At 47.0% G+C, this 23557-nt stretch overlaps 1 protein-coding gene across 1 annotated transcript; it reads left to right on the forward strand.

Moving 5' to 3' along the window:
• Positions 1–20625: 20625 nt before the first annotated feature.
• On the forward strand, positions 20626–22071 carry LOC144695176 (delayed-rectifier potassium channel regulatory subunit KCNS3-like). Its single transcript, XM_078566062.1, has one exon. It carries the CDS (start codon positions 20626–20628, stop codon positions 22069–22071), a length of 1446 nt encoding a protein of 481 aa, XP_078422188.1.
• The last annotated feature ends 1486 nt before the right edge of the window (positions 22072–23557 follow it).

The raw sequence follows: 23557 nt of genomic DNA on the forward strand, positions 1-23557 counted from the left end.
TTAAAAGATCTCCGAGTGATAATGCTTTATTGGCAAAGTTGGGTATGTATTATGCTAGGAAGTTGAAAAATCTGAGGCATTTCTGCAAGTCCTCTGTCCTGGGAAGTAGGTATGTGCCGTACATCTTCAAGTTTGCCTGGGTCAGGACAGATCCCGGAACTCAGATAAAAAGGGCCGACAAAGTTAATCTGACCCACATTCACCTTACATGTCTTATTGTTGAAGATGAGTCCTTCACAACGAGCTGCTGACATCAGTGAGTGTAGATTTCGGTCATGCTCTTTTTTGGTTTTGCCCATCACCTGCTGGAACAGATCCTGACTGATGGATAAACCAAAGGGTAATCTCTGGAAACAGTATCTCCTGAATGGTATCCTGAAAGTAGTGATTTCTTGTTGAGATCCCTCTGCAACTGAGCAGAGCAATATCCGTGTTTGGCGTCCAACTTGGAGAAAAGCCTTGCTCCTGTAAATTTGGGATTCAATTCCTCTAATGTTGGAATCTTGTGTGGGCAACTATATAGAGCAAGATTTAGACATCTTGGATCTAAGCATGCCCAGATTGTGCCATCTTTTTTCAGCACACATATGATGGGACTATACCAGTGTGCTGATGCACAATATCGTTACGCTTCATGTCATCCAACTCACCCTTTTATGTACACACTGTACTTTCTAGGAGAGTTGATCAGCAGAATTGCATCTTCTCTGAGGTGTAGTACAACATCACCTCTGAAGTTTCCTATAGTGTTGAACCTGTCTGGGTATGTCTGTTGTAGGTCGTGGACTGACTCAAGGCAATTATTCTTGGCCTCTTTTGCCACAATTGGTATGCTGGTGATCTTGTGTATGGTCATAATGTTGAATTCCGTACACACCAGTAAACCTGCTTCTACTGGTCCACTCATGTCCACCAGGTAGAATGCTTGTGGTTTCCATGCAGACTTGCCTTAGCTGCATTTCAATGTCAACATACCTGTGCAATGAATGGGTAACCCATTACATGCAATTAATTTGTCTGTTGTAGGTTGTATCATTGATTTCCAACAGTCCAGGTTCATATACTTCATGATGTTGACTGGTAAGATGTTCATGCCGCTCCTGTATCAACTTTGGCTGTGAGCATGTGGTTTGCATCTTTTCTTTGGGAATATGATGCTGAAAGTAGCGAAAGCCTCTAACTCTTAGATTTCATCCACACATTGTGTCACATTCACAACTTGGAAAGCCTGCTCACTTGCCAGTTGAAGATTTTTCCACTCTGAATCTTTACCCTGGTCTGTCTGGCCGCTAACCTCGTGCATGTGCTTACGCTTATTTGGGTCTCTAGCCCAGTGTCTGTTGTTACTGCAAGTATGCGGCACATACTTTTTTGTTGTTTCTGCCTCCCAGGGTTTCAATGTACTCACAACCTCTGTATTGAACCAAACCTTGTCTGTGGCTCATCATGTGGTCTTCAAATTGACATCACCGCTACCATGTTGTGTTTCTATGTTTGCTTTACACAAACTCACCAATCTCACACCAGGACTGGTAAAGTAGATTCAGTTTATTTGAAGACAGTACAGGCTGGCTCAACAAATAGATTTACTTTATGGATTCAGCAATTATTACTCACAAGAACAACACTGCACTCACCACACACACTCCTTGCTGCTGGAGGTCACATGCTGCTCTACATCCTGGCTACCTGCTTATTTGCATATTGGTGCTAAAGTTCCTTAAAGTGATAACAGAATAGGCAACAGGGCAAAATTAATTAACAATCTGACACAAAGGGAATTTCTTGTGAATATTGCCAAATGTATGATTGAATTTAATTTTTGTTTTGAGAGGCTAAAAGAGTCACAAACTAATGTTTAAATTTAAAGAAGGCAATGGGGAGGTAGTGGTGTAATGATAATGTCGCTGGACTAGGCTGAATAATAATAATAAACCTGGAATTAAAAGATAGACTAACGCTGACAACAAAACCATTGTTGATTGTTGCTTAAAGACCCATCTGGTTCACTAATGGCCTTTAGGGAAGGAAAGCTGCTATCCTTACCCTGTCAGGCTTACATGTGATTCCAGGCCCACACTTTTAAATGCCCTCTGCAATAGCCTAGCAAGCCACTCCATTCTATAAAACTGCTATGCACTCTAAAAGGAATAATGAAACTAGATAGACATCCGGCACTGACCTATACACTGGAAATGAAAATGGCATACAATGTCAACCCTGCAAAGTCCTCCTTAATAACAACTGGGGGCTTGTGCCAAGCTGTCTTTGACAAGTCAAGCAACAGCCTGACATAGTCATACTCACAGAACTATACCTTACAGACAATGTTGCCGGCACCTCATCACCATCTCTCCAGTGTGACAAGACATACCCAGCAGAGGTGGTGGCACAGTAGTATAGAGTCAGGAGGAAATGCCCTGGGAGTCCTCAACATTGACTCTGGATCCCATGAAATCTCATAGCATCAGGTCAAACATGGGCAAGGAAACCTCCTGCTGATTACTACGTACCGCCCTCCTTCAGCTGATGAATCAATGTTCTTCCATGTTGAACACCACTTGGAGGAAGCACTGAGGATGGCAAGGGCACATTTTGTATTCTGGGTGGGGACTTCAATGTCCATCACCAACAGTGGCTCGGTAGCAACACCACTGGCTGAGTTCTAAAGACATAACCGCTAGACTGGGTCTGCGGCAGGTAGTGAGGGAACCAACAAGAGGGGAAAACATACTTGACCTCATCCTCACCAATCTGCTTGCTGCAGATACATCTGTCCATGACAGTATCAGGTAGAGTGACCACCGCACAGTCCTTTTGGAGACTAAGTCCCGTTTTCACATTGAGGATACCCTCTATCGTGTTGTGTGGCACTACCACCATGCTAAATGGGATAGATTTCGAACAGACCTAGCAACTCAAGACTGGGCATTCATGAGACGCTGTGGGCCATCAGCAGCAACAGAACTGTATACAAACACAATCTCTAATATCATGGCCCAGCATACCCCCGCTCTACCATTACCACCAAACCAGAGGATCAACCCTGGTTCAATGAAGAGTGCAGGAGGGCATGCCAGGAGCAGCACCAGGCACACCTAAAAATGAGCTGTCAACCTGGTGAAGCTACAACACGGGACTACTTGCATGCTAAAGTAGAAACAGCATGCGATAGACAGAACAAAGCGATTCCACAACCAAAGGAGCAGATCTAAGCTCTGTAGACCTGCCACATCCAGTTGTGAATGGTGGTGGGCAATGAAACAACTCATTGGAGGAGGAGGTTCCACAAATATCCCCATCCTCAAAAATGGGGTAGCCCAGCAGATCAAAAGATAAGCAAAAGATGAGGCTGAAGCATTTGCAGCCACCTTCAGCCAGAGGTGCCAAGCAGATGATCCATCTTGGCCTCCTCCTAAGGACCTCAGCATCATAGATGGTATTCTTCAGCCAATTCGAATCACTATCAAGATGATACTGCAAAGGCTATGGGTCCTGACAACATTTTGGCAATAGTACTGAAGACTTGTGCTCCAGAATTAGCCACACCACAGCCCAGCTGTTCCAGTACAGCTACAACACTGGCATCTACCCAGCAATGTGGAAATTTTCCCAGGTATGTCCTGTACACAAAAAGCAGGGCAAACACAACCCAGCCAATTACTCAACCCAGTCAGTCTACTCTCTATCATCAGCAAAGTGTTGGAAGGGATCATCAACAGTGATATCAAGTGACACTTACTCAACAAAAACCTCCTCACTGACGCCCAGTTTGGGTTCTGCCAGGGCCACTCAGCTCCTGATCTCATTACAGCCTTGGCTCAAACATGGACAATAGAGCTGAACTCCTGAGGTGAGGTGGAAGTGACTATCCTTGACATCAAGATCAAATGTGGCAACAAGGAGCCCAAGCAAAACTGGCGTCAATGGGAATCAGGGGGGAAACTCTGCGCTGGTTGGAGGTATATACAGCACAAAGGAAGATGGTTGTGGTTGTTGAAAATCAGTCATCTCAGTTCCAGGACATCACTGCAGGGGTTCCTCAGGGTAGTGTCCTTGGCCCAACCATCTTCAGCTGCTTCATCAATTACCTTCCTTCCATCGTAAGGTCAGAAGTGGGGATGTTCGCTGATGATTGCGCAATGTTCAGCACCATTCGCGACTCCTCAGATACTGAAGCAGTCCGTGTCTAAATGCAGCAAGACCTGGACAACAATAAATGGCAAGTAACATTTGTGCCTCAGAAGTGCTGAAATTAACCTTCTTCAACAAGAGAGAATTTAACCATCCCACTTTGACATTCAATGGCATTAACATCACATAATTGCCCATCATCAACATCCTGAAGGTTGCCATTGACCAGGAACTGAACTGGACTAGCCATATAAATCCTGTGGCTGCAAGAGCAGGTCAGAGGCTGGGAATCCTGTGTCAAGTAACTCCCTAAAGCCTGTCCACCCCATACAAAGCACAAATCTGGTGTTTCTTTAGATTGGAAAATTGCACTTGGTGCCCCCTTATTTAAGAAAGGTAAGAGAGGGAAACCAGGGCATTATAGATCTGACATCTGTTGTCAGGAAATTATTATATCAATAACTCAGGAGTGATTGACTGAACACCTTGAAAATTTTAAGCTGATCAGAGCTGGCCTGGATTTGTAAAGGGCAGGTCCTGCTTCACGAAGATGTGATGTAATCAACAGATGATGGAATGTCTCTGAACAGACTTTTACAGACTTCCAGAAGGCATTTTAAAAAATTTATTCTGACATGGGATGTGGGTACCACTGGCAAAGCCAGCATTTGTTGCCCATCCCTAATTGTCCTTGAACCGAACATCTGAGAGAGCAGTTAAGTGTCAACCACATTGCTGTGGGCCTGCAGTTACATGTAGGCCAGGCCAGGTAAGGACGGCAGATTTCCTTCCCAAAAGGACATTAGTGAACCAGATGGATTTTTACAACAATCGATGATAGTTGTCATGGTCACCAGTACTGCTTTATATCCAAATATATTAATTGAATTCAAATTTCACCAGCTGCTGATTTAGCAAGATTTGAATCCGTGTTCCCAGAGCATTAGCTTGGGCCTACTGGATTACTAGCACAGTGAAATCACCACTATGCTACCCTCTCCCCAAAGATGAAAACTTTGACAAAGTCCTTCATAAGAGACTGTTAGCTAAAGTTGAAGCTCAACTGAGAGTAAGTTATTGACCTGGTTAAGAAATGGGCTGAGCAGCATGAGACAGGGAGTTGGGTTAAGGAACATGTATGAAAATTGGCCTCAACCATTTACCACACTTATCTGATGACTTATCTAAGACTTATGCTCAACTCATTTTCTTGAAAAAAAATTTAAATCCCATTTTTTAATCCATGTTTTCTTTTAATCCAGTTTTTCACTAATGCTTGTAGATGATGTTGCTTCAGACACGATACTCATACTTGTAAACAACACTTGGCAGTCTCGTGTGCAGAGCTAGACAAAAGGAGGTGGAATAGAAGGCGGCTGCTTGAATGAAGAAATGGAGAAACAGTGCCTACGTGACTGACTACGGGACAGAAGTTAAAATATGTTTTTCTACTTTTTGCTTGAAGGACAAAATCGCCTATCTGCAAACCACTTGACAATTGTGTAACTTGTTTTTTCTCAATGTCTGTGCCTGACAAGATAAGTACTGAGATTGTTTACTTTTAAGACAAGGAAGTTAAGAAACATGAAGTTGTTTATCTGGCTCAAGGTTGAACTTTTATGAACTTGTAGCTCAACCGGTTGAAACTGACTTAAGGTGGGCAAAACTCACAAGATGGACATAGCTGTATGTGAGCATGGGCAAAAGTGAATGGCAGGAGAAAAGGGGATCTGCCCACAATACACCTGCCTGGCAACAACCCCAGATGAGAGGGAATTGGACAAATATATGTGCCACCGTTGTCTGAAATCTGGAAGGGGTCGTGAGCACCGGCATCAATGACATACTTCACACTATAAACATCAGGAGCTTGAGAAGGTCAGCACGGTCATCAGGAAAATGTGACCTGGTCAGTCATAAAAGACATGAAGAGGACTCACCCAGCGGATTGACAGTAGGGGGATGGACCCTTGCACATGGGAAGGCCAATAGCCAGTTTTGTGAGTATACTTGTAGTGATTTGTAATACTCAATAAAGAAAAGCTTGATTAAGCCACAAATTTGTTCTGCGCTGTTGTACACCCAGAGTAAGACTAAAACCAGAATACAGTCCCAGGCAAGGGGACTTTACACTTAGATGATTGCATGGAAATCCAAGTTTGCTGATGGCACAAAAGTAGGTGGCACTGTAAGCATAATAGATACATAAGATTACAGAGATATAGATAGATTAAGTGTATGGACAAAACCATGGCAATTGGATTTCAATTTACGCAAATGTAAGGTCATTGACTTTGGGCCTAAGAAAACGGATAGAACAGGGACTTTTTAAAAGGTGCAAAGCTAGAAACAGTGGGGATCCATAAAGATTCAGGTAGAACAGGTAAGTAAAGTGTCATGAACAGGTGCAAAAAATAAACAAAAAGGTTAAAAGAGCGCTGGCCTTTATGTCTCAAGGACTGGATTAGAAGGGGTAGTATTCCTGCTTCACCATACAAAGCCCTGGTTAGACCACACCTGGAGTTACTGGGAGCAGCCCTGGGCACCACACCTTAGGAAGGATAGACTGACCTTGGGGGGAGTGCAGCGTAGATTCATCACAATGATACCTAGACTCTAATGGTTAAATTATGAGGAGAGATTACACAAACTAACATGTATTCCTGCAGGGTAGATGGTTAAGAGTGATTTGACTGAAGTTTTCAGTATATTAAGATGGGCAAATTGCTCATTTTAAATCTGAGATGGATGAATTTATCTAAAGGTATTAAGGGATATGGGGAAAAGGCCTATATGGTGTGACAGATCAGCCATGATCCCATTGAATGGTGGAGCAGGCTGAACGGGCTAAATGGCCTTTTCCTGTTTCTATATTGGAAAGTTCCTATATGTGTGGTAGAATACTCTACTTGATTGAATGAGTGCAGCTCCAACAACTCTGAAAAAGTATGAGACCATCCAGGACAAAGCACACGTTTCAACAACATCCCATATGCCACCTTAAACATCCACTCCCTCCACCATCAATGCACAGTGGAGCAGTCTGTATCATCTAGATGTTAAGCAGCAACTTGCCAAGCCTCCTGTGTGGCACCCGACCTCTACCGCTTAGAAAAACAAGGGCAGCACATGCATGGGAACACCACCACCTGGAAGTTCCCCTCCAAGTCACTCACCATCTTGACTTGGAAATATATCGCCATTCCTTCACTGTCACTAGGTCAAAATCCTGGAACTCCCTCCCTAACAGCAGGGAGTACTTACATCACACAGACTACAGTGGTTCAAGAAGGCAGCTCACCACCACCTTCTCAAGGGCAACTAGGGATGGACAATGAATGCTGGCCCAGCCAGCGATGTTCATGACCGGTAAATGAATTTTAAAAAGTCTTGAATAAAGCACTAGGCCATGATGGATGCATCCTGGAATGGTGAGGGGAGAGAAAGGGAACAACAGGTGATCTTTCAAACATTCTTAGATATGGAAATTGTGCTGGACCCTGGAGGGTTGTCAACATAACATCAAAAATGGAGAAAGGCCAGAACCAGGTAACTGGAGGCCAATCAACTCAACATCGATAGTGTGTAAACATTTAGAATTCATCATATGAATGAATGAACAAGTGGCTAGAGAGATCTGGAGTCACTCTGCACTCATGTTCTGTGAACATTGTAAAGAGTCAAAGAAAAGAGCAAGAAGAGGGTAAACATCATCTAGGAATGAGCAGGCAGGAACTGAGGATCCAGTGCATGCACTGCACTCCAATGCAACCTTTCTCTCATGTACTCTTCATCAGAATACTGCTCCCCTATGTGGGCACATAGCAGCCGCATAACACCCTTGGACACTGTCCTCAACACATCAATGTGGATAACCAGTGAAATCAACATCAGTTCCCATCCTGTCTCATATCCCATCTTCTGTCACGAGCTGGAGAGCAAAACACTAAAGAGTTTGATCGCATTGAAGCCAACCCAGAACTACCAATCCATGAAGTCCTTCAGAACCTACCGAATATGTAATTTAAATTACACAAACCTTTTTGGATGTTCCGTGAATGCTTTGAGTGACGTAGGTTTTGGCAAAAAGGACAAATGACACAACCTCTGGGCTGATACCAAAATTGCCAACAAAAATTTGGTGAGTAATCCAACAGCAGAACCTCCAGGTTCCCCCCTACCCTCACCACCCCATTGAAAACAGTGGTCTAGACTCAACAGAATCTGCACTCTCCATACCTCCTCCACAAAGGTAACATCAAGGACAGTCCAGGATATGAATATGGTCACCTGGATCACTAGTCACCACCAGGTGAATGAACATGGCTGACAAAAATTTCCACAGGACTAAAGGCAATCCACCTAAGAACATGAAAACACACACACACACAGGGCAAAATTTTGCACTCGTCAGGCAGGCTTGGCGGGAAAGGTTGGGAAGTCGACTGCTGCCCTTGATCGGGGTCGAACCTTGGTTTCATGCTCAAGGGCCAACAAAGGCCCACCCACTGTGAACGCTGGCTGGAGAACCTCTGAGAAGGAGCAGGCGGGGACGGGGGTGCCTGTTGTCTGCCTCGTCCAGTGGTGACCCGGCGGCCAGTTCGAAAACAGCGCAGGCAGCTCCAGGAAGGCTGCCCGTATCAGAACCGCAGCAGCAACATGGCTGCAAACGAGGATGCAGAGGGCAGGCGGGAGGGGAGGTCGGCCCCACTTTTCTCCAGCAAGTCCCTCGCCACCCTCTTGGAGGAGGTGGCTGCCAGGAGGGATACTCTTGTCCCCAGAGATGGGAGGAATAGGCCACCACCCCTCACAAAGAGGGCATGGGAGGTGGTGGCAGCCAGGGTGAGCAGCCACAATGTGGTGTAGCGCACCTGGGTGCAGTGCCAGAAGCGCTTCAATGACCTGCTGCACTCAGGAAGGGTGAGCACCGTGTTGGCATGGGTCAGTGTGAAGATGTGTTATGGGCCGGCCGTCCCCCTATGGACCTCAGGGGTGCTAGAGTCTGAGTGCCAACTGTCAATGATGCTGGAGCTGGCCAAGGGGGTGAGCCATGGCTGCTTGGACTGAGCAGCTCGAGGGCCACGACTCGGATGTGCCCTGCGAGGTGTTCCTCAGGTAGGGTTGCAGCAATGGTGCTGCAGGTAGAGAGTGGACTAATCAATGCCCCTCTGTCCTTTCAGGAGAATACAAGCCATAACAACTTGGAGAGGTCGTAGACTGGCAGAGGACCCCACACCTCTTCATCCTCTCTCGGTACGAGCAGGAGGCCTTGGAGCTCGAGAGGCACCACGATCCTTGGTCAACCAGCCGCGGAGAGGCTGGGGTGTCAGACGAAGGTAAGAGTGCAGTGCACAGAGGTGAGAAATTCAGATGGTTCAATCACTCTTGTGCAGTCTCATCATTGATGGAAGCCTCCAGACTGGATTCCTCATTGATCATTGGAAGACGATGGCATCATGATGCAGATCTCCATTGTCTCACCAGCGTGCCTGGCATGCACAGTGACAGTGTGATGTCCTTCTTCTCCCTTAGATCTGCCACCAAGCAGCCAAGTGCAGGACCTCCAGGAGCTACCCCTGACCCCGGAGGACCACAATGCTCCAGAAGCACCTGCGTCACACCTACTCTCTGAACCAGGCATCAACGCAGATACCAGGTCCTCGGTGGGCATTAGATCGGTGGCTAGATCTTTGCAAATTGGTGAGGGCACTTCACACTTGTTTGACGTGCAGGCAGAGGCAGAGAGTGCCAAGGGCACCGGCAGTCAGAGGGTTGCAGGAGACCAGAACGATGCTCAATCAAAGGCTGATGATGGGCCTCTGGAGTTGTCCATTAGGTGGCAGATGCTGGACGTCCAGTGGGATGTGCAGGAGGATCTGGTGGAGATCAACGAGGGTCTGTGTGCCATGGTCTCCGTTGTGGAGGAGTCCTTGCAAAGCATCAGCACTGCGTTAACCCTCATGGCCATGTGCAACTGAGACACAGCTCCAGGGACAAAATCAGGGGTCCCTGGCGTTGCGCATGGACCTGTAAGCCCTCACACAGGCACTGACCGCAGCTGGTCAGCGTCCGTGTGGGAGGTGGATGAGGCACCCAGTATCCCGGCTTGGTGCCCGTCCATCAATGGTGAGCAGGGAGGGTCCACAGCGACCTCATGTTGGCACACGAGCTGCTTGTCATCTCTGCAGGCTCCTCTCAGGGCGTTCTGGATGATGGCAGCAGCTCCCCTGCCCTCCAGCCAGTGACTGTCGCATTTGATGAGGCTGCGATGACTGGGGAGATGCCAGCTGTGGCACTGGCCGCTCCCTCCCGGTCGGAGCCAGCACAGGCTGCACTGGCCAGAGGATGCCGGCCAAGGTCAACAAGACACCACAGTCAGCAGGCTGTCTCCAATGCTGCTGCCAGCGAGGGGGCAGAACCTAGATGTAGCACCCATTAATGTAAGTTTAAAGTCCCTTAAGCACAACAGGGACTGGTCATGATTCCAACATTAAACTACATTTGCTTTTGTGTTATTGTCCTGAGTAGGCTTCATTTGTTTTGTAGGTGCAGGGTAGGCCAGTATGTAATGCTGGATGTGGGTGGCTTGAAACTTTATTGCGCAGACACTAAGTGTATCTTGGGGGCCGAGGAAAGGGTTATTTCTGTGATCCGGGATGCAGGTGGCAGCTCTGGCACGAGGGAGGTAGCGCTTATGTGGCAGCCCAGCTGAAGGAGCGTTAGATCAAGGTGTCCCTGGTGTCCCTGCCTCCACACCCTCAGCGTTCTCCTCACCATGCTCCTCTTCTGACTCGCTGCTGGATTCATCACCTATAGCCTATGGAGCTGTGCCAACATCCTCTTCCTCCATTGGGTCCCCCCTTGACAGCGCCAGATTGTGGAGAGCACAACACGCAACCACTATCAGTGACACCCACTCTGGGGGGTGGGGATTGTAGTGCACCCCCTGAACGGTCCAGACATCGGAAGCACATCTTGAGAAGACCTATGGTTCTCTCTAACACAGCCCTTATAGAGGCATGACTCCTGTTGTACTGCTGCTCGGCCTCTGTTCTTGGATGACGGAGAGGCGTCATGAGCCACCTTTTGAGTGGATAGCCCTTGTCCCCCAGCAGCCATCCATCCAGTCGAGCTGGAGCACTGAAGAGCCTCGGCACCTGGGATTGTCTGAGGATGTAGGCGTCATGGGAGCTGCCTGGGTACCTTGCACAGACTTGCAGAATCAGCATCCTGTGATCGCACACTATCTGCACGTTCATGGAGTGGAAGCCCTTCCTGTTGACGAAGGCACCGGGCTCACCCGTTGGCACCCTGATGGCCACATGTTGCAGTCGATGGCACTCTGGATGCGGAGGATCCCAGCTGACCTCGTCCATATAGAAATGAAGGAAAGTCAATAGCCACCCGAACAGAGCTTCTGTCACCAGCTTGACGTAACTGTGGACAGCTGATTGGGAGACTACACACAGATCCCCCACTGAGCCCTGGAAAGAGCCGGAGGCATAGAGGCTGAGGGCCACTGCGGCCTTCAGAGCCACTGGCATGAGGTGTCCACCCACACAGTTGGAGCTGATCTCAGGGCCGATCATCTGTAAAATGGAGGTTACGGTCTCCCTTGAGAGGCAGAGCCTCCTTCGGCATTGCACCTCAGACATATTGAGGTAGCTGCATCGCCGCCTGTAAACCCTGGCAGCAGGATAATGGCATCTTCTGTGGCCCCTTCTGCCTTGGACTTCCTGCTGAACCTGCACCCCTTGTGCCTGCGCCTCTCCTCCCACAGGTCTCTCCCCTGGAAGCTGCATTGGGACACCTGGCCTCCTCTCCATTTTGCCGCTCTCTTCCTCCTCAGAGGACGTGCCACCAGCAGAGACTACAATCCCCATTACCAGGGTAAGGGAAGGCTGCCTGATACCTGGAAGTGTCCACATGGTCCGAATCCTCAGGGGGCCTGGAAGGCACCAATGAACCCAGAAATGAAGCCTGAAAATGCTAAGAATGAAGCCCCGATCAGAGAATAAGGTGACAAGTATCAATAAGCCACCAGCAGCAAGTTATCTCCAAAACTCCTCACTACTCACATTGACAATGCTGCTGACCCTTCTTATCCCACCTGTGGATGGGGTTTTGCAAATTGTGGGCTGCCTGCCTGCCCATTTTGCCCATGAGATAAACTAAAAATTGCATGGGCAATGTTAAATCGTCGTCAGTTGGATTGTCAACAGCCTTAACCTGCCTCTTAATTAATGGCGGGCACAGCTCCAACTACACACTGAGACATATGCACACACAAACACATACATGCACATGCACACACACACATTCACACGCATCCACACCCAGAACCTGACCCAGACACACAACCCACACACATGCAACGACACCACCATCACCTTCTCAAGGGCAACTAGGAATGGGCAATAAATGTTGGCCTAGCCAGCGATACCCACATCCCGTAAATGAATAAAAGAAACACACACACATACACACACAAATGCACATACACACACACACATGCAAATACACACACACACATACACTCATACACACAGACATACACTCATACACACACACACAAACATATGCACGCTGAGGCATATGTGCACACGAACACACACACACACACACACACACACACACAGAATACACACACACCCCAATATACTCACACACAAATACACACACGAACACCCACATGCACACACACAACCATCCACACACACACTCCACATACACGCACAAACACACACCCTAACATATATCCCCAGACATACAGGCACACCCATACCTACACACAAACACATACTGAGACATATGCACACACAGATATACACAAACACACACAAATGTGCACACACAAACCATGCACACACATATACACACACGTGTGCACACAAACACACAACACACACACAAATAACCATGCACACACACACAGATACACAACCGCACATACACACACACATGCGCATAAACACATATACACAAATACACACACACAGAATCACACACCCCCACACACACACCCAGACACGCAAACACACGGACACACACCCACGCACAGACAAACACGAACACAGACACACATGCAGATACAGACACACACACACATCCAAACACAGACTCACACAGACACATATATCCACATACACACACCCATGAACACAGACACACACACACACTTATACACACACAAATGCACACACATACATACAAATACACACACAAACACACAGACATACACACTGAGACATATGCACACGCACACATATACGCACACACACAGACATACACACACACATACACATGTATACATACACACGCACCCACATATACCCCCGACAAACATATCCACACACAAACACATACTGAGACATATGCATACACACACACAGACAAATGCACACACACACAAACACACACACTCACACAACCATGCACACACACACACACACCCAGACGCACACACACACACCCACACACAGACACCCACACATCCATACCCACACAACCATGCACACACACACTCACAGACACTCACACAAAAACACACACAGAAACACCCTCCCCCCACACACACATACAAGAAGACACACCCATGCACACAAATGCACACCCCAACAAACACACACTCAGACACACACAAACATACAGACACACACACACACACATACACACAGAAACGCATGCTCAGACATGAACACACACACAAACACACATGCACACAAGCACACACACATACACATACACAAACACACACAGGCATACACAGAGACATATGCGCATGCACACATATACACATACACAGAAATGCACAGACACACACACACCAATACACACACACATACACACGCATATATACACACACATGCCCACACATACACACACGTGCCCACACACAAACAGATACTGAGACATATGCATACACACATATACACACACATGCACAGACAAATGTGCACACACACCCACACACACACAGACACATACACATGTGTGCACACACACATGCACATACACACACATGCCCAGACACCCACTGTCACACAGAAACACGCACACAACGACAACCATGCATACACACACACACTCACAGGCACGCACACAAACACACACACACAGAAACACCCCCCCACACACACAAGCAGACACACAGACACAAATGCACCCAAACACCTACACACACACACAGACAAACACACACTCAGACAACCATGCACACACACAGCCATACGCACATACACACAGACGCACCCACACACATACAGGTATACACACACACACTCACAGACACACACACACACAGAAACATCACCCCCCCACACACAAGCAGACACACACAGACCCACACACACAAACACACACACAGACACACATGCACAGACACACACCCACCCAGACACAAACATGCACACGCACACCCACAAACACAAACAAACACACACACATACCCACAAACAGACTTACACACACAAATGTGCACACATACATACAAATACACAGACATACGCACACAGACATACACACACACACCCATACACACACACATACACATGAATATGTACACACATGCCCACACATACCCACACACACATATCCCCTTGCCCCAGACACACACACAAATGCCCAGACACACACATACCCAGACACACCCACACACATGCACACACACACACACGTGCACACATACACACACACACACACAGAAACACACCACCACACACACAAGCAGGCAGACATACACACACACAAACACACACCCCGGCAAACACACACCCACACACGCAAACACAAACAAACACACACAGGCGCACACACACCTAGACTCACACAAACACACACATACCTACATACACACACCCACAAACACAGGCACACACACAAACGTGCACACATACATACAAACACACACAAATACATACACACACATATACACACGCACACACAGACATACACTCACACACCCATACACACATACATACACACACATCCACACATACCCCCACACACACATACCCACACCCACATATCCCCCTGCCCCAGACACTCACACACACAAACACCCAGACACACACATACCCAGACACACACATACCCAGACACACATACATTCACACACATGCACACACACATACAAATGCACACACACACCCACAAACACACAGTCACACACGCAAACAACCATGCACACATAGATACAAAAACACAACCACGCACACACATGTTCACATATACACAGTCACACACACATAAACACCACCCCACACATACAAGCAGACAAACACACAAACACGCACACACAGACACACATACACAGACACACACACATGCACACCCACAGACTCACACAAACACATACCCACACCCACAAACACAGACAGACACACACACTTACACACACAAATGCACACACATACATACAAATACACACACAAACACACAAAGACATACACACACTGAGACATATGTACATGCACACACAGACATACACCAACACACCCATACACACACACATGCATACGTACACACATGTCCACACATACCCCCCCACACACATATCCACACACAAACACATACTGAGACATATGCATACACACACAGAGGCAAATGCGCACACACACAAACACACACTCACACAACCATGCACACAGATACACACAGCCAGATGCACACACAGACACACACAAACATGCGTACGCACAGATACACACAAATACATACACATATATACATACACACACACAGACATATACACACACACATACACATGCATATGTACACCCATGCCCACACACACATATCCCCCCACCCCAGACACACACGAGCAAACACCCAGACACACACACACAAACAAATACACACACACACATGCACATCCACAAACATACGCACACTGAGGCATATACACACACTTGCAGACACACCTACACACACACCAACGCACACCCCAACACATACCTAGACACACACACAAACACAGACACACCCACACTTACACACACAAACGCGCGCACATACAAATACACACACTGAGACATATACACATGCACACATATACACACACAGACATACACACACACACACCTACACACACACTCACAGATACACACACGAACACACACACACACAGAAATACACCCTCCCCACACACACAAGCAGACACACACCCATGCACACACAGACAGCTACACACACACCCAGACACCCACAGTCACACACATGCATACAATGACAACCATGCACACACACATACACACTGACACACACACACACACACACCTACACACACCCCCACACACTCACAGACACACACAAAACACACACACACAGAAACACCCACCCGCCCACACACAAGCAGACACACATAGACACAAATGCGCCCAAACATCCACACACACATAGGCACACACACACAAACACACACTCAGACAACCATGCACAGATATATACACACACACACGTGCGCACATGCACATACACACAGACACATCCACACACTCATAGACACACACAGAAACAAACCCCCCACACATGAGCAGACACACACAGACACAAACACACCCCCCCACACACACAGACAAACAAACACACACACAGACACACATGCACAGACATAGACACACACCCACCCAGATACACACACATGCACACCCACACACACATACAAGTACACACAGACACACATGCACAGACACACACCCACCCAGATACACACACATGCACACCCACACACGCATACAAGAACACACACATTGAGACACATGCAATACACACATACATACAGACACACAGACATACGCACACACCCATACACGCGCATATGTACGCACATTTCCACACACACATACAGCCAGACACACACATACCCAGACACACACATGTATACATGGACGCAAACACACACACACACAAATGCACACACACATACACCCACCTACTCACACACCCACAAACTCACAGACACACACAAACAAACAGAAACACACCCTTCATACACACAAGCAGACACAAACGCATACCCCAACAAACACACAACCAGACACACTCACCCACACACACACACAGACACACACCCACCCAGACACACACACATGCACACCTACACACAGACACACTTACCCACACAAATGCGCACACATACATACAAATGCACACACATATCCCCCAGACACACATACAAACACCCAGATGCACACACCCACACACATGCACACATACAGACACACATGCACCGACACACACTCACACACATCCAAGCGCGCACACACACATACAAATGCACAAACACACATACACCCACAAACATACGCACACTGAGGCACATGCACACACATGCAGACACACGCACACAGACACAAACCCCAGCAAACACACACAGCCACTCAGACATACATGCATCCACAACCTCACCCCCCTCACACACACACACCCATACATGCACACATACACACAGACATACACACAGACAGATAGACACACACACAAACCAACAGACATACACACACATACTCACACCCATATACTCTCAAACACACACTGACATACACACACACACACAAACAGACATACACACACAGACACAAACTCACACACACAGACACAAACTCACACACACACACAAACAGATATACACACACAGACACAAACTCACACACACAGACACAAACTCACACACACATGTTCACACACATACATGCACATCATACACACACACTCAGATACACATATACACACAAACACACACACATATGTGTACACAGAGACACACACAGACACATACATAGACACACACCCACCTAGACACACACACACGCACACCAAGACACATACAAACACACACAGCTCCACACACACAGACACACTTACACACACAAATGCGCACACATACATACAAATACACACATACCCCCCAGACACACACACACAAACACCCAGACACACACAAACGCCCAGACACACACACACCCACGCACATGCACGCATACAGACACACATGCACTGACACACACTCACACACATATAAATGCACAAACACATATAAACTCACAAACATACGCACACTGAGGCATATGCACACACATGCAGACACATGCACACACACAAATGCACACCCCAACAAACACACACAACCACTCAGACATACACACATCAACCTCACCCCCCCCCCACACACACCCACACACATAGACACACACACACACACCCATATACTCTCTCACACACACACACAGACATACACACACACAAACAGACATACACACAGTCATACACAAACACACATACTCATACACAAACTCACACACAGACACAAACTCACACATATGTTCACACACATACATTCACACATACACACACACAGACACAAACACAGACAGACACACAGCTACAGACATGCATGCACAATGATATACACACACTCACATATACACACACACACACACTCGTGCGCACAGATACACACACAGACACACACACATGCACACGCGCATACATGCAGACATACACACACACATATACACACACACATATACATACACCCACACACATGGGTACGCAAGCACACAGATACAAACACACACAGACACGCACACACACACATACGCTCAGACACAAGCACACACACATACACTCACAGACACTCACACACATATACACACATACATGGTGCTGTGGCTTGGCTGTCCAACTTGGATTTACACTTGTAAAGTAGCAAGATGTCATGGGCAATTAGAAGTGTGGTGTAGATAAGAATTTTAAGATCAGATCTTTGCAAATCTGGAGGCAATGAATGACATTTAAGAGCAGTGTTGTTGGATGAGTCGATACTTGGTGTGAATTAGAATATGTGCAGTAGAATTTTGGGCTCCTCCACCATTGAGGATGGGGATATTTGTGGAGCCTCCTCCTCCAGTGAGTTGTTTAATCGTCCACCAGCATTCACGATTGGATGTGGCAGGACTGCAGAGCTTAGATCTGATCTGTTGTTTCAGGGATCGCTTAGCTCTGTCTATCACTTGCTGCTTATGCTGTTTGGTACACAAGTAGTCCTGTGTTATAGCTTCGCCAGGTTGACACCTCATTTTTAGGTATGCTTGGTGCTCCTCCTTGCATGCCCTCCTTCACTCTTCATTGAATCAGCGTTGACCTTTTGGCTTGATGGTAATGGTAGAGTTGGGGATATGCTGGGCCATGAGGTTACAGATTGTGTTTGAGTACAATTCTGCTGCTGCTGATGGCCCACAGCGCCTCATGGATGCCCAGTCTTGAGTTGCTAGATCTGTTCAAAATCTATCCCATTTAGCACCGTGATAGTGCCAGACAACACGATGGAAGGTATCCTCAATGTGAAGGCAGGACTACATCTCCACAATGACTTTGTGGTGGTCACTCCTACCAATACTCTCATGGGCAGATGCATCTGCAGCAGGCAGGTTGGTTAGAATGAGGTCAAGTATGTTTCTCCCATCACCACCTGCCGCAGACCTAGTCTAGCGGCTATGTCATTTTGGACTTGGCCAGTAGTGGTGTTACCAAGCCACTCTTGGTGACAGACATTGACGTCTCTCCATCCAGGGTGCATTCTGCACCCTTGCCACCCTCAGTGCCTCCTCCAAGTGATGTTCAACATGGAGGAGCACTGATTCAGCAGTTGAGGGAGGGCGGTAAGTGGTAATCAGCAGGAGGTTTCCTTACCCATGTTTGACCTGATGCCATGAGTTGATGTTGAGGACTCGCAGGGCAACTCCCTCCCAACTATATGCCACTGTGTCGCCACCTCTGCTGGGTCTGTCCTGCCAGTGGGACAGGTAGTGCCTGGGACATCATCTGCAAGGTGTGATTCGTGAGGATGACTATGTCAGGCTGTTGCTTGACTCGTCCAGTGAGACAGCCCCCAGATGTTAGTAAGGAGGACTTTGCAGGGTCGACAGGACTGCGATTGCCAGGTGGTCCATCCGGTTCCATTTCTTTTATGTGACTTTGTAGTGGTTGGTTACAACTGAGTGGCTTGCTAGGGCATGTAAGAGTCAACCACATTGCTGGAGTCACATGTAGGCCAGACCAGGTAAGGGTGATGGACTTCCTTCCATTCATGGGCAACGGTCATCTTAAATCCAAATTTTTTTTTTTATTGGCATTATCTGCCGTGGCAGTATTCGAACCCAGGTCCCCAGAGCATTACACTAGGTCTCTGGATTATTAGTCCAGCAACAATACCACTACGCCATCACCTCCCCACTCTGTATTACCCACCCATTTATTCTTTCATGTCATTTCATTATTGGCAAGTTTGTTCTTGTCTTTCTCCTGAAATGTATTGTTGTTGATGCTTTAACAGAATTTCCTGGGTAAGAAGACACTGGAAGCTGCTCCCAGAAGACACTGGGAAGAAACCGCTTTAACAATTCATTTTACTGAAGTTAGCAAAGACAGAATTCTGAACTCACTCCAGCTTCTGATGAGGATCCCTAGCTTCAATTTATCAGTGAGGTGATCATGGTTTATGGACAGTTCTACCACAGAGACAGACATTACCTGGAGATGATCAACATCAATGTTGGGGGCCTGAAGCAAAAGGTTGAGCAAAGGGCATTGTTAAAATTTCCAAAGACCAGATTGGGAAAGTTACTGGCATGTTCCTCAAGAGAGGACACCCTTGAGTTGTGTGATGATTACGATGTGTATGCTGATGAATATTACTTTGACAGAAATCCAAGTTTCTTTCATTATGTGTTGAATTTCTATTCCACGGGCAAGCTCCATGTGATGGAGGGGATTTGTGTATTCTCCTTCCACCAAGAAATAGAATACTGGGGCATCGGAGAGATTTGTATCCACCACTGCTGCAGGTTCAAATACCATGAACGCAAACAGAATGCTGTTGAGAGGGAGTTTGACTCGCAGAGTGATGACCTGAGCTTAACTTCTGAAGATGCCAGCACCATCCCCCTACAAATGGAGAGGTTTAAACATATGTGGTATGGTAAACAGAGGGAAAAGTTGTGGCTCATTTTAGAGAATCCAGAATATTCCTTTCCAGCCAAGGTTTTCACCATATCCTCACTGGTCATAGTGTTGCTTTCCATTGTGGCTATGTGTGTTCATAGTCTGCCTGAATTTCATGGGCGATCTGAAGACCCTGGTTTCCTGATTGTTGAATTCACCTGTATTGTGTGGTTCAGCATTGAGTATATAGCAAGGCTGATAGTCACCCCATGCCTCTGCAAGTTCCTCCAAAATCCACTGAATATCATAGACTTTTTATCATTTCTACCATTCTATATTACCCTGGTAGTAGAACGTATAGATGATGATAGCTCAGAGTTGGTGAACATTGGCCGTGTGGTACAGGTTCTTCGGTTGATGCGCATCTTTCGGGTTCTGAAGTTGGCTCGTCACTCCATTGGATTGAGGTCACTCGGAGCAACCTTTAGACACAGCTATGAAGAGGTAGGACTCTTGGTTGTGTTCTTGACTGTAGGCATTGCCATCTTCTCAGCCCTCATCTACTCATCTGAGAAAGATGAGAAAGAAACTGGACTTCATAGCATCCCTATTAGCTGGTGGTGGGCAACCATTAGCATGACCACTGTTGGTTATGGTGACACTTACCCAGTCACCATACAGGGGAAGCTCATCGGCAGCACCTGCATCATATTCGGCCTGTTGATGGTCGCTTTGCCAGTTACTGTCATATTTAACCATTTTTCAAAATATTATCGACGGGAGCAAGCCATCGATGTCGTGATTCGAACCCAAGAGCTGAGAAAGCTGGCTGCAGGTCTACCATGCGTCAACATCAGGGACATTTATGTGAAGAAGATGCGTTGTAGTTCAAACACCCATACACTGGACCTGAACAGTGCACCTTGTGAGAAACAGAGTTCCATAGAGTCTTCAACCAGCCAGCACGTAGATAATGAACACTGTTCCCAGCAATAATCAGACTGAACCAGCCCTCCCTCCTCCATCTATAACCCCTGTCTGACAAACTTGCTGCAGGTCTTTTCCATTCAACCAGTCATAAAAATTCTTATCATGAATGTGGGAAATACTGTAGTGCATGAGGTAAACTGCTCTCAAACAAGTTAAACTATTACTATCCATCTATAGATTTAGAAAACATAGGAGTCTAGACGCACTTCCTGTTATATAACAGTTACACTTCACATATGATTGGCTGGAAGCAGACGATTGGTATGGCACAGGTAAAGGATTCACCAATCAAATATGACGAGCACAGTTTAAGTGTTATTATTACGAATATGTAGAGGATTCATGAAAACAGCCAATCCTGAACAACTAACTAAAAGAAACATCCAATGAAAGAAGAAAAAACAACCAATGATTCACAAGCAATTGTTGAAAATGTCTTCGTCTCTGTGCTGTGCATAAATAAAATGTTAAAAACATAAACAAAAATGAGATGTGCTTATTATAAACTTGTCTGTGTATTTGAGCAGATTTCTTACTCTTATTACAGAAAAGCCTCAGAACTGTCTCTAAAACCTGAGCTTTGAGAGAATTTCCTTTGCAGTTTTCGGTTTACAATTAGGGGGAGTAACATTTTGTGGCAGGAAAATGAGGCGGAAACTGTTTACTCCATTTTTCCACCCAAAACCAATCCCTCTCAATCCCCTCATGCAGTTCAATGCTGAATGCCGTACCCAAACTACAAATATGGTATTGAGGTTGGTGCAGCTGTGAACTGCTTTCACACTCATGATGCATTCAGGGTAAGAGACTAAGGGTGGAATTTAATGTAGGTGATGGGGGTCCAGCCCCCAGCTCTTCAACTGGCAGGAGCATCATGTCACCTACTTTTGGGAAGGCCCAGCACATCGGGCCAATTGGGCACTTAACTGGGCAGTGGCAGGCCTTCCCTGGGATCATGGACCCTAGAGGTTGAAATCCCACCCCCAAAGAGCTGCCTTCAATCAGAGGCTGGCAGCATTGCTTACTCAGCAGAACCACAGGGGAAGCAGTGACTACCGCTGGTAATGCACTCATCCAAGGTCCATGATCGTCAAGGCTCTCAGGCCAAATGTGAGTTTGGAGGAGGATTTTGGGGTGGGGGTTGTGGGAAAGGAGGTTCGGCAACAATGGTAGAGCAGTGGCTCTCAGCAAGCTCCACCCTTCCTGAGTCCAGCGCCTTTGATCGGGCACTGAGTGCCTTTGACCAAGGGACCCCACTGGAAGCCTACAAGCTACCCAACAGGGTTTGCTGTTCGGGCTTCTTGCATGACAAATCCCTCACCCACTGGTATTAACGTCGGCAAGATGAGGCCTTTAAGTGGGGGCATTAATTGCCCTCAAGAGCTGCAGTTGGAGGCAGGAAGACATCCACCTCCTTCCCACCACGGACTTAATCGAGGCTGAGGCAGGAAGGCACATCCTCACCCGCCAACTTCCCACCTGATTAAATGAC

Source organism: Cetorhinus maximus, chromosome 21 (genome assembly GCF_964194155.1).
Source record: "Cetorhinus maximus chromosome 21, sCetMax3.hap1.1, whole genome shotgun sequence".
NCBI classification, from domain to species: domain Eukaryota; kingdom Metazoa; phylum Chordata; class Chondrichthyes; order Lamniformes; family Cetorhinidae; genus Cetorhinus; species Cetorhinus maximus.